Source organism: Rhinatrema bivittatum, chromosome 1 (assembly GCF_901001135.1).
Source record: "Rhinatrema bivittatum chromosome 1, aRhiBiv1.1, whole genome shotgun sequence".
NCBI lineage: Eukaryota > Metazoa > Chordata > Amphibia > Gymnophiona > Rhinatrematidae > Rhinatrema > Rhinatrema bivittatum.
In genome coordinates this window covers 409772578-409785256 of record NC_042615.1, presented here as the reverse complement: position 1 = coordinate 409785256, position 12679 = coordinate 409772578, and the positions used below count along the sequence as shown (strand labels likewise).

Genomic DNA, 12679 nt, shown 5'->3' with positions numbered 1-12679 from the left:
GGCGATAGGAGGCCGGTTGATGTGGGTCTTTACCTGGTTTGGGAAGCACTGTAATGTAAGCTTGGTTAAAGTCTGAGGGGAATCTCTGAACATCCAAAGCATGCCGGTAAAAGGAGGTCAATGGGCCTGTAACCTTTTCCCCTAGAATTTTATAAAAGTCATATGTAAAACCATCAGGTCCTGGGGCTTTCCCGGATTTACTCTTCTTAATGGCAGCGAGGAGCTCAGTCTCTGTAATAGGCCTGTTAAGACGGTCACGTTGACTGTCCGTGAGAGTGGGGATTTCCAGTTGTGCAAAAAACTCAGCTTCTTCTAGAGAGTCTCCTAATCTATCCTCTGTGTAAAGTCGGGAGTAGAATGTACGAAGGGCTTCGCATATCTCCTCCCCTTTGGTAGCCACTCACCTGAATGCGTCTTAAGTTTTTCTATATAGGATTTACTATGTCTAGTTCTGACTAAATTGGCCAAGGTTTTCCCCGCTTTGTTTCCAAAACGGAAAAAGGAGTGTTCTTTAAACTGAAAGGACTTTATGGCTCTTTGTTGTAACTGGGCTTGAAGGGATCCAAGTGTTTTATGATATTGGGTCCAGTGAGCTTGAGAGGGATCTTGTATCAGGGCTCGCTTGTCCTGCTTTAATTGTTGATCTAGTTCCAATATACTAGCATTAAGGACTTTGTTTCTATGACATAGAAAAGAAATTATCTCTCCCCTCATAACTGCCTTTCTCGTTTGCCAAAACAATTCTGGGTTCTCTTGGTGGAGCTGATTATGTGTTTGAAATTGGTCCCATTTTTCCGCTAGGTAATCCCTAAATGTCTTATTATCCTTAATATAAGTGGGGAACCGCCAGCAGTTACTTTTGGGGACATTGTCTTCCCAATTGATCTCTGTCCAAATTAACGAATGGTCTGACACACCTGGAGAGTCTATACCAGCATTGGAAATGAGAGGGAAGAAAGTGGCATCTCCCAGGATGTAATCTATTCTAGAAAGCGTTCCATGTGCCTTAGAGACATGCGTGTGTAATCCCTTTCTTCGATATGCAGTACCCTCCAGTAGTCCATGAAGTTTAAATCTCGACATAACTGAGCAATTAATGTGGGTCTAATGCTGCGACTGGTCTGTGAAGGGAGCCCTCGTGACCTATCCAAGAGGGGATCGTGCACACTATTGAAGTCCCCCACCAGGAGTCTCCGTCCACTGCCAACCGTATGTAATAAATTCACAATTTTCGCAAAGAAAGCAGGGGAAGGGGAATTGGGCCCATAAATATTGCCAAGACAGATGTCTTTCCCATTAAGTTTCCCGGTGAGGATTATATACCTGCCCTCGGGATCAACTATCTCCTTGGTCAGTTGAAAAGATAGACTTTATGAAGCAGTATGGCTACTCCTGCCTTTTTCCCCAGAGCTGCCAAAAAAAAACATTGGCCAACCCAGTCCCTCTGCAATTTTTTTGATTCTAACGCTGTCAAATGCGTTTCTTGTATACACGCTATGTGAACCTTTGAACGTTTTAGAAATTGTAAGACTTTCGTTCTCTTAATCGGGTGCCCTAACCCATTCACATTTAAACTTGCCAATTTTAAGTGATTCCTACCCGTCTCTTCAAAGAAGCTACTACTCTACAGTGAAGTGCAAGGGATTGATGATGGGCTCCCCAGCCTAAGCCCACCATCCGGACAGTTAGGACCATATCCAAATGCCGAAAGGCGTCACATGACCTAGAACATAACATGCCAATCACAAGATGAAGAAAACAAGAAAAAAAACATCAAACATCCCATGCTGCTGCTATCCCTCTTTCCCCATACCCAACTCCCTGACCCCCCCCTACCCCTAACCATGTTACAAACTTCAATAGAATCCACACAAGGTGGGAATTGTGAGAGGTCACTATTGGTGCGTCATGTCCCGTCCCCCCCCCCCGGCAATAGCACCACCTCCACCAAATAAAGGTAACAGTTGGAATCTGCGTGGAAATTCCCATAATCTAACAATGAAATTAACAAGTGTACCCACTATAGCAAGCGCAACACACAGTCTCACTCCTTATAGGAGTCTTAAAACCTGGGAGAAAGTGGCCCAGTGGGAGAAAATATGTTCATACGCCATCGGAAGTCTCCGGTACCGCCAATGCTCAGCCAAATCCACCGTCAACCGAGCCAGCTATGTGCAGTGCCGATCTGAAGGCAGGGAAATCTGCGCGAGTAGCCAGGCGTCCTAAGATCGGCCCCGCGAACTGTCCTTGCCCCTGTGGGAGCTCAACGGCAGTAGGCGACTCTCAGCAATACGGTAGTAGAACAAGCAAAGTCCGCTTTCGTGGGTCTGAAATGTCAGTTTCTCTCCGCTAGGATTGCCACTCGGGAAACTGGGCCTAACTAAAAAACAGTAATTGAGGGAGCATATCCCAATACCTTTGTCAGCCAGGGAAGTTTTGTGCGCACATCTGCCAGAGATGAAATTCTGATTCTCAAGTTAATGCAGGTCCACATTCGCAGTTCCTGGTTGTGAAAAAGCAGGCAGTTACATAACGTCCATAACCCTGCTCGCCGTCGGAATCACAGCTGAACGTTGCCACGAAAAGCAGAGCCATATATTTATTTATTTTATTTATTTAAGGATTTATATACCGGAGGTTCCTGTATAATATACATATCACCCCGGTTTACAATGAACAGTAACTATCGCTTCAAGTTAGCGGTTTACAATGAACATAGTTAATCCAAGAAACAGAATAAAATATATATATATATCAATGCTAACAATTAATAAATAACAATTAATAAATGAAAATAAATGAAAATAAATGCAACAACAATTAATAAATAATTAATAAATAAACAACAATAAATATCAATGAAAAATGGCAATAAAAAATGACAATAAATAAAATACAATAGCGGTTGGTAAAATAACATGAGGGTTAATGAGAAAATAACATGGTTAAATAACAAGGTTATGTGAAATATGCTGGGGTGATCGGAAAATATGTGACTGATTTTCTTCCTGCTCTTGGTTCTATGGAATGCTTGTTTGAATAACCAAGTCTTAAGTTTCTTTTTGAATGTAGCGTGGCATGGTTCAAGGCGAAGGTCAGGAGGAAGCGAGTTCCAGAGTGAAGGGCCCGCTGTGGATAGAGAGCGTTTCCTCAGCGAGGATTTAGCCGGTTGGGTGGTTAGTCTGTTTTGATAAGCGCTTCTGGTGGGTTTTGTAGATGTGTGTAGTTGAATTTGGAATGTTAACTTGAGCGGTGCGATGTTGTGCAAAGCTTTATGTATCATCATTAAGGATTTGAATTGGATCCTGAATTTAATCGGGAGCCAGTGGAGATGAAGAAGGATTGGGGTAATATGATCTCTTTTTTTGGCATTTGAGAGGATTCTTGCTGAGGCATTAAGGACCATCTGAAGTGGTTTTGTGGTGCATGCTGGTAGGCCTAGAAGGAGGGAGTTGCAGTAGTCCAGTTTTGGGAGTATGATGGCCTGTAGTACCATGCGGAAGTCTCTGTATAAGAGGAGTGGTTTTAGTTTCTTTAAGGTTTGTAGTTTAAAGAAACATTCTTTTGTAGTGTTATTAACGAATTTGTTGAGGCTGAATCCACTGTCTAGGATGACTCCCAGGTCTTTTATTTGTTGCGAAAAGGTATCTTGGCTTTGGCTAGCATTAAGAGGTGTGGGTGGGACATAGTTTTCCGGTGCTATAATGAGAATTTCAGTTTTGTTTGTGTTTAGGACTAGGTTGAGGCTGGAGAGAAGATTGTTGATAGTTGACAGACAATTATTCCAGTGTGACATAGCTTTGTGTAGTGAGTCTTCTATAGGGATGAGGATTTGTATGTCATCCGCATATAGAAAGTGAGTTAGCTTGAGGTTGGTGAGTAATTGACAGAGCGGGAGAAGATATATATTGAAGAGAGTCGGGGAGAGGGATGATCCTTGCGGTACTCCCCTTTTGGATTCGATGGCGTGAGACTCTTTGTTATTTATCTTGACCTTGTATGATCTGTTTTCCAAAAATGATTTGAACCAGTTGAATGCTGTTCCTGTAATGCCTATGGCCGTAAGTCGTTGCAGGAGGCACTGGTGGTTTACTGTGTCAAACGCTGATGAGAGATCGAGGAGAGCGAGGAGGCTAGGTTGGCCTTTTCTAGATTAAGATAATAGTGTCTGATAGGGTGGCTAATACGATTCGGTATTCCTAGTCTTACGAAAACCAAATTGGTTTGGGGTGAGGATGTTGTTTTCTTCAAGAAATTCTGTGAGTTGTTTGTTAACAACTTTCTCCATAGTTTTGGCTATCATAGGGAGGTTTGCTATGGGTCTGAAGTTAGCTGGGTCTGAGGTGGGAAGGTTGGGTTTTTTAAGGAGCGGTTTGAGCATGGCTAACTTGAGTTGGTTAGGTACATGGCCTTGGGAGAGCGAGCAGTTGATGATGTCTGTGACAGGTTTGGCTATGGTGTTGGTGATCAGACTCAGGGTGTTTGATGGAATATGGTCTGATGGGTGAGAGGATGGTTTAATCTTCTTGAGGATATTCTCTATTTCTAGTGTGGAAGTGGGCTCGAACTTGTCGAGCACTGTTGGGGTTGTGTTGGGTTGTAAAGTGGTTGAGTGCGATGGTTGTTGCGTGTGTGAAGGCGAAGATTGCTGGACGATAGAGTGATAGGTTTGTTGATTTGTTGCGTGCAATGATTGTTGAACGGTTGAGTGTGATGATTGTTGCTTGTGGTTTGGAAGTGTAGCTGTTCCCTTGAGGGGGGCTAGTAGTGCTGTTATTTTGTTGTCGAAGAAATCGGCTAGTTCATTTGCTTTGTTGAGAGCTTGATCATCTGGAATGGAGGGTGCAGGGGGTTTTGTGAGAGTTGAAACATATGAGAAAAGTGCCCTTGAGTCAAAGACGAGGTGGTGGATTTTTTTGGAGTAGAATTCTCTTTTGGCTTTGTTGATGTCGTTTGTGTATGAGTTGAGGCACGCTTTGTAGATGAGGAGGGTGGTTGAAGATGGGTTTTTTCTCCAATTTTGTTCCTTGCATCTCAGTTCTTGTTTACGTTTACCATATAAGCAGGTCCCAGGCTCGTGGTAGAGTATATGACCCGTAAAAGGGCTTCAAAAAATCAAAGTTCCGCTCCACCGGCGCACTGATAAACTTGATGTAATGGAGCGTTCTATCCTCAAGCCCAGTAGGGCCTCATGTAAAGAAAAGGAAAAATTGCGCATATTGGAATGTCCCCAGGCTAGACTCGCTAATGTAGTGGTAGGCACACAGTAACCAACATCAGGTATAATTCAAAAAGAGAAACTTACAGCCTGCTTACATCTTGGACATAAAGTCCTTTGCTTGTTCCACATTCGTAAAAGTATGTTCTTTGCCTTCGTGACGAAATTTCAAAGTAGCAGGATACGCTAGCTGGAACCGGATATTTTTGTTGAAAAGATCCATGCACAGTGGACTGAATAACTTGCGTTTTTGAGCTACGGCTGCGGAGTAATCTTGGTACAGTCTTATGTCCGCTTCTTTATATTTCAGCGTCGATTTCGCTCTGTACGCTTGGAATATTTTCTGTTTTTGGGACCAATTTAACAGTTTAGCTATTATGAATCGAGGGCGGTTATCCCCATCTCTCCTTCTGCCAAGACGGTGCGCACGCTCGATGTGGAAGGGGCCGCCGAGATCTTGCAGGCCCAAAGCCTCCGGCAGCCATTCTTCCAATAGAGATTCGAGATTGGTTTCTCCCGCGGTTTCTGGAAAGCCAGATAAGCGAATGTTGTTTCTCCTGGCTCTATTCTCCAGGTCATCAATTTTGTCCGATTGCGCCGCTACAGTGGTTTCTAGTGCCTGTACTTGACTCCGCATGGTTAGGGAGGAGTCTTCCAGTTCGGAGAGCCTATTTTCTATTTCTGTGAGTCTCGGGGGTAATTCTGCAAAGGACTCCTTAAGTTCTTTAAGTTGGGTAGATAGTTTGCCAAACCGCCCGTCCAGAGCCTCCACCACAGCGTTAGTAACATTCAAAGTTAGGTCCGTCGAGAGCGCCGCAGTACTAGGTGTGCTCGGGGGGGTAGGCCTTGCACTCACGTCCGCCATTTTGGACGATGCCGTCCCCGACTTCTCTTTCTCCTTTTTTCCGCCTTTCAAGGGCATACTACCTGCGTTTTTTAGCATAAACGTGTCAATAGACATGAAAGGAGGTTACCTGATGATGATGATCTTTTTGGCTGTAAATATCTAGGCGATGGGTGCTGATTGCAGAGGGGCGAGACACGGAGCTAGAACAGAAACGTCCGTTCAGCTACATCACGTGACCCCCCAACATTTTTAGTTTCAGGCTCTTCCCTTTGAGCAGGCCACAGCTCCTCACACATTCACCAAGGTGATGGTAGTAGTAGCAGCAGCAGCTCTGTGCAAAGAAGGGATCTTGGTGCATCCATATTTGGACAATTGGCTCATCCTTGTGAAGTCTTGGGAGGACTGTGAGAGATCTCTCCAGAGAGTGATGACCACCCTACGGTCTCTTGGTTGGGTCAACAATCTGCAGAAGTGCCAGTTGGTGCCCACACAATGCATGGTGTACCTAGGAGCGCGGTTCAACATGCAAAAGGGCAAGGTCTTCTTGGCGACAGACAGAGTGCAGAGGTTACAGACTCAGGTGAAAGGCCTTCTTCGCTTTACGGTGCCAACAGCCTGGGATTATCTCCTGGGCTCCATGGCGTCCACATTAGAGCTGGTGCCTTGCGCACTTGAGACCTTTACCACATGCACTGATGTCCATGTGGAGTCCTGTGTTGGAACAGTTCCATATCCCATTGCCTCTTCTTCAGGAACCTAGACGCAGTCTCTCTTGGTGGCTGTTGTATTGCAACCTGGAGAAAGAGGTGGAGTTGGACCCCCTCGGCTTGGGTGGTTGTCTCTACGGATGGCAGCCTCTCTTGTTGGGGAGCGGTGTGTCAAGACAAGACTGCTCAAACCTGTGGCGAATGTCGGAGAAATCTTAGACCAGCAACAGACTCGAAATCCGGGCAGTTCGCTGGGCCCTTCAAGTGTTCCTGCCCTTAGTCAGGGGTAGGATGGTGCACTTTTGTCTGACAATGCGACCACAGTGGCGTATATCAACAGGCAGGGGGGAAACCAAGAGCCCTGCAGTGGCGCTGGAAGCGCGACGTTTGTTTGCCTGAGCAGAGATTCATCTCAGGGGCATTGCCACGTCGCATGTCACGGGAGTGGAAAGCATGCAAGCGGACTTCCTCAGCCGACAGCGCTTGGACCCCGGAGAGTGGGAGTTGCACCAGATGGGGTGCTCCGCAGTTGGACCTGATGGCGACTCGAGCCAACTCAAAAATGGCTCATTTTTTAAGTCTAAGGAGGGAACTTGGATCAGTGGGGCTCGATGCTCTGGTGTGTCCATGGCCCATGGGATTTCTTCTCTATGTCTTCCCCCCGTGGCCTCTCATAGGCCGTGTTCTCAGGCGGATAGAGTCACATCACAGGTCTGTGATGCTCATGGCTCCGGAGTGTCCCAGGTGTCCCTGGTTCGCGGATCTGGTATGACTGGCGGAGGACGGCCCTCTTCGTCTGGCTCATCTTCCGCACCTTCTGCTTCAGGGGCCTATATTCTTGGATTGGGTTGATCACTTCTGTCTCACGGCTTGGCTTTTGAGAGGCAGAGGTTACATCTGAAAGGGTATTCTGAGTTGGTAATTTCCATTCTTCTTCAGGCTAGGAGACCTGCTACGTTGATGGCGAATGCCAGGGCTTGGCAGGTGTTTGAAGGTTGGTGCTTGCAGAGGAACCTGAGCCTCGTGGCTGTGGGGGTGTCCCAGATTTTGTATTTCCCGCAGTAGGGGTTAGCTAAGGGCTTAGCCTTTAACTCACTTCGAGTTTAGGTAGCTGCTTTGGGAACCCTCTGAGATGTTGCTCAGCGTCAGATGCTGACGACGCATACGGATATCATCAGGTTTCTTGAGGAGCAAAGCATTTGCATCCGCCAGTGAGCAAAGTATGCCCAGAGTGGAGCTTAAATTTAGTACTCCATGCTCTATGCAAAGCACTGTTTGAACCGTTGAAGTGGGCATCATTGAAGGATTTGACTCTGAAGACAGTGTTCCTGGTGGCTATCTGTTCGGCACGAATGATTTCAGAGCCTCAAGCCTTGTCCTGTAAAGACCCTTTCCTGAGAATTTACTGGGACAGGGTATCCGTGCGAACAGTTCCTTCCTTCGTGTCCAAGGTGGTCTCTTCTTTCCATGTCAATCAGACGATGGAACTTCCAGCTTTTCCGGACTGATCCAGTGATTCCTCCTGGGAGAGGGAGCTGCATTTGTTGGACGTGCGGTGCATCCTTCTCCGCTATCTGGTTTCTAATGCTTTTCGACGGTCAGACCAACTCTTTTTCTGATTTGCTGGGGCCAAGGGAGACAAAGATCGAAAGCTACCATTTCTAGATGGATTTGGGACATCGCTTCTGCGTACATTTCTAAAGGAAAGCAGGCTCCAGAGCCCACTCCACAAGGGCACAGGCGGTCTCCTGGGCATAGTGTCAACTTCTTTCTCCACAGGAGATTTGTAGGGCGGCTGTCTGGTCTTCCATTCACACTTTCACCAAGTTTTATCGTTTTGATGTCAGGGCGCAGGAGGAGGCGTCCTTTGGTGAGAGTGTTCTGCGAGTGGGTCTTTCAGAGGCCCGGCCAGAATAAGGTGGCTTGGGTACATCCCACTGGTCTGGAATGATCTGAGTATGTACAGGAAAGGAAAATTGGTTCTTACCTGCTAAGTTTCATTCCTGTAATACAGCAGATCATTCCAGAGGCCCACCCTGTTCTGACTCCGAAAGACAGTCTGTGGAGCTTTTAGTATTCTTAAGGAATGATTGGATTTCTATTAAACAGCAGGGTCGGTGGCTTACCGGTGTATGTTTCGTTGGTTTCGGGCAAACTAGACCTCTGGTTAGTTGGGAGGGTTGTCCTTGGTTGACGTTTAGTTGAAGTTTAGTTTCAAGGGCTTGGGTACAGGCCAATACTGAGGAACAGCACTCTCTCTTATGTAGCAGTGTCCAAAGTTTTTGTTTTCTGACTCCAACTGGTGGTAGGGATACACAACCCACTAGTGGGTCTGGAATGATCTGCTGTATTTCAGGAACGAAAATTAGCAGGGAAGAACCAATTTTCTTTTCTGTATTGCTTACCTGATTAATAATGGACTACATTATCTTTAGTTCACTTGGCACTGACTTGATGAAGGAGATATAACACTCCTAATCTTGACTGAAATGTATTACCAGTAATTATTTTGCTGATCTTTTTTTCTGAAATCTACAGTTTAAGTGATATATGTTTATCTTTTCATAGAATTAATGAATATGGTAAAAGGCTCATTAGCAACAGATCATCTTGCTCTTTCTCATTTTGATGGAGACTTCTATGGTGAATCAGCTGATAAAGCGACCTACACAGAACAAGCTAACAAAAGATCTCATTGCAGAAGGCTGACATGGTTAGTATTTGAACTTCCAGTGGCTTTTTATACTTACCTTTAAATCCCCACAATTTTCAAAATTAAGCACGTAAGTGAACTTTTATTGTTTAAAATATTTTAGAGTCAAGTATAGAAATTGTGTATAATTGTATTATTGTGTGCCTTGGTTTTGGAGGGGGGAAGATTTATCTGAAGTAAAAAAATGTGGATTCTAGATTGCTTTTCTGGGTTTAAGAGGCTTCTAAGAAAACTAAAAAGTCATGGGATAGGAGGTGATGTCCTTTCGTGGATTACAAACTGGTTAAAAGACAGGAAACAGAGAGTAGGATTAAATGGTCAATTTTCTCAGTGGAAAAGGGTAAACAGTGGAGTCCCTCAGGGATCTGTACTTGGACCGGTGCGTTTCCATATATATATAAATGATCTGGAAAGGAATACGACGAGTGAGGTTATCAAATTTGTGAATGATACAAAATTATTCAGAGTAGTTAAATCACAAGCGGATTGTGATATATTACAGGAGGACCTTGTGAGACTGGAAGATTGGGCATCCAAATGGCAGATGAAATTTAATGTGGACAAGTGCAAGGTGTTGCATATAGGGAAAAATAACCCTTGCACAATGTTAGGTTCCATATTAGGAGCTGCTACCCAGGAAAAAGATCTAGACATCATAGTGGATAATACTTTAAAATTGTCGGCTCAGTGTGCTACAGCAGTCAAAAAAGCAAACAGAATGTTAGGAGTTATTAGGAAGGAAATGGTTAATAAAATGGAAAATGTCATAATGCCTTTATATCACTCCATGGTGAGAGTGCACCTTGAATTCTGTGTACAGTTCTGGTCGCTGCATCTCAAAAAAGATATTGTTATGATGGAGAAGGTACAGAGAAGGGCAACCAAAATGATAAAGGGGATGGAACAGCTCCCCTATGAGGAAAGGCTGAAAAGGTTAGGGCTGTTCAGCTTGGAGAAAAGACGGCTGAGGGGGGATATGATAGAGGTCTTTAAGATCATGAGAGGCCTTGAATGAGTAGATGTGAATCGGTTATTTACACTTTTGCATAATAGAAGGACTAGGGGGCATTCCATGAAGTTAGCAAGTAGCACATTTAAGACTAATCAGAGAAAATTCTTTTTCACTCAACGCACAATAAAGCTCTGGAATTTGTTGCCAGAGGATATGGTTAGTGCAGTTAGTGTAGCTGGGTTCAAGAAAGGTTTGGATAAGTTCTTGGAGGAGAAGTCCATTAACTGCTATTAATCAAGATTACTTAGGGAATAGCTACTGCTATTAATTGCATCAGTAGCATGGGATCTTCTTAGTGTTTGGGTAATTGCCAGGTTCTTGTGGCCTGGTTTGGCCTCTGTTGGAAACAGGATGCTGGGCTTGATGGACCCTTGGTCTGACCCAGCATGGCAATTTCTTATGTTCTTATATTCTTAAAACTTTTACTTCTGGCTTTGTACCTATTGGGGGTGGGGGGAGGGGGGGTGGCTGATTGAATTGCCTGGCCATAAGACTAATGTGTTGAGGAAGAACAGATTCTTCTGTCTATAGGTATTACTGGATTCAGAAGGCTTCCAGAAATACTAAGTGTACTGTTTAAAATATTGTAGTGACAAGTATAGAAGTTGTGTATAATTTCATTATTGTGTGCCTTGGTTTTTGGAGGGGGAAGTTTTAACTGAATCCAAGAAGGGTGGATTCTCGACTGCTTTTCTTGGTTTGAGGAAAAAAACCCTTTCAGTGGTTTAGATAAGTGCATGTCAAGGAATATTTGGTTCACTGATAATCTCAACTGTTAAAATAATTTCAATGCATGGCTCAAAACCTGGTGTAAGGAAGAAAGTTTTGGATATATTGGGGGCTAGGGCCATGTATGGAACAGTAAAAGTCTCTATGTCAAAGAAGGCTTACGTGTGTCTATGGGAGGAAAAAGCATCCTAAGTGATAAATTCAAATCATCATAAGACATTTAAACTAGAGGCCTGGGGTGGCATAAGGAAATTGAAAGTTCCCTGTACGTACCAGGATCAGTCCAGACTCCTGGGTTTTGCCCCCCCTCTAGCAGATGGAGACAGAAGTTTACAAAAACAAAACTCCGCCTATATCTAGGCTGGTGCCACCTACAGTCTGGCAGTATTCTTCTGTCTCCTAGCAGGTGGAGAGGGTGCAAAACCTACAGTCTGTGTTGAACCTAGGTTTATAGGTGATAGATTTAAAAAAAAATAAATATATATAATATAGAGGTAGGTGTTGTGTAGTTAAAAGGGAAGGACCGCAGAGGCTTACCTGCTGGTCCCAGTCCCCGCCTCCCAGGGGACGGTTAGGTCCTGAGGGGACCATTCCCCCTGGTTGAGGCTGCCGAGGAGTGGGGGAGCCCCACATACCGGCGTTAGTCGTCCTGGGGGTGATACCGGCTCCCTCCCCCCAGCTGACTCCGGATCTGAGGTACAGTTTTTATTTTTACTGAAAAAAAAAAAAAGCAGTTTTGTTTTGTTGGCTGTGTGCTGTTTTTCTGCTGTGTTCTCTCTCTCTCTCTCATCGATTGGGGGCCTGGTCTGCGCGGTGGTTGGAGGGGGGCTCGGTGCTGTTTTGATTTTTCTTCACGGGCTCTGCTTCACTCTGCGCGGCAGGCCATGCCGCGGCAAGTGGTTTGCCGGGCCTGCGGCAGCGCGGCTATCGCGAGACAGCCTTTGCTCCGCTTGTGTGGGAGGGGGAGAGGGAGGATCGGCGACGGCGTCGGGGACCCGGGGGAGTAGGCAGACTCGTGCCGGGTCTACCGCGGCGCCCACAGCTTCTTCGGGGGGGGGGGGTCATCTTTGCCGCTCCCGGGAGGCGCGTTTTTGGCGGGAACGGTGGCCATTTTATTGCCTCGGGGAGCCGAGGCAAATGCGGGCCGGCAGGAAGGCGGGGAGTTGGATCGCCCGCCGCGTTTGTCCCCCCAGCAGAGACCTCCTGGGGGGGACAGGTCTGCAATGCCCAGGGCTTCCACTGAGAATTCCCCTGGGGAAGGGAGTGACGAGGAGGACTCCTCGGATTCGTCATTTAATTCACAGTTTGTGCTCCTTATGCACAAGGCCTTTAAGGCCCGCCGCATGGCCCGGAAAAGGGCCCAGGGGACCCCACCCTCGGAAGGACCCTCAGAGATTGGCTCTAAGGGGGAGAAAAGGCCGAGGCCCGGTCCGGGGGCGGAGGGCCCGTCTGG

At 45.8% G+C, this 12679-nt stretch overlaps 1 protein-coding gene across 1 annotated transcript in view; it reads left to right on the top strand.

The window, feature by feature from the left end:
- Positions 1-12679, top strand: part of DNAH6 (dynein axonemal heavy chain 6) — a 3261518-nt gene that overhangs the window by 246883 nt on the left and 3001956 nt on the right. The window contains 1 exon segment of the mRNA XM_029602297.1: positions 9341-9485. Coding sequence (XP_029458157.1) covers positions 9341-9485 — 145 coding nt within the window.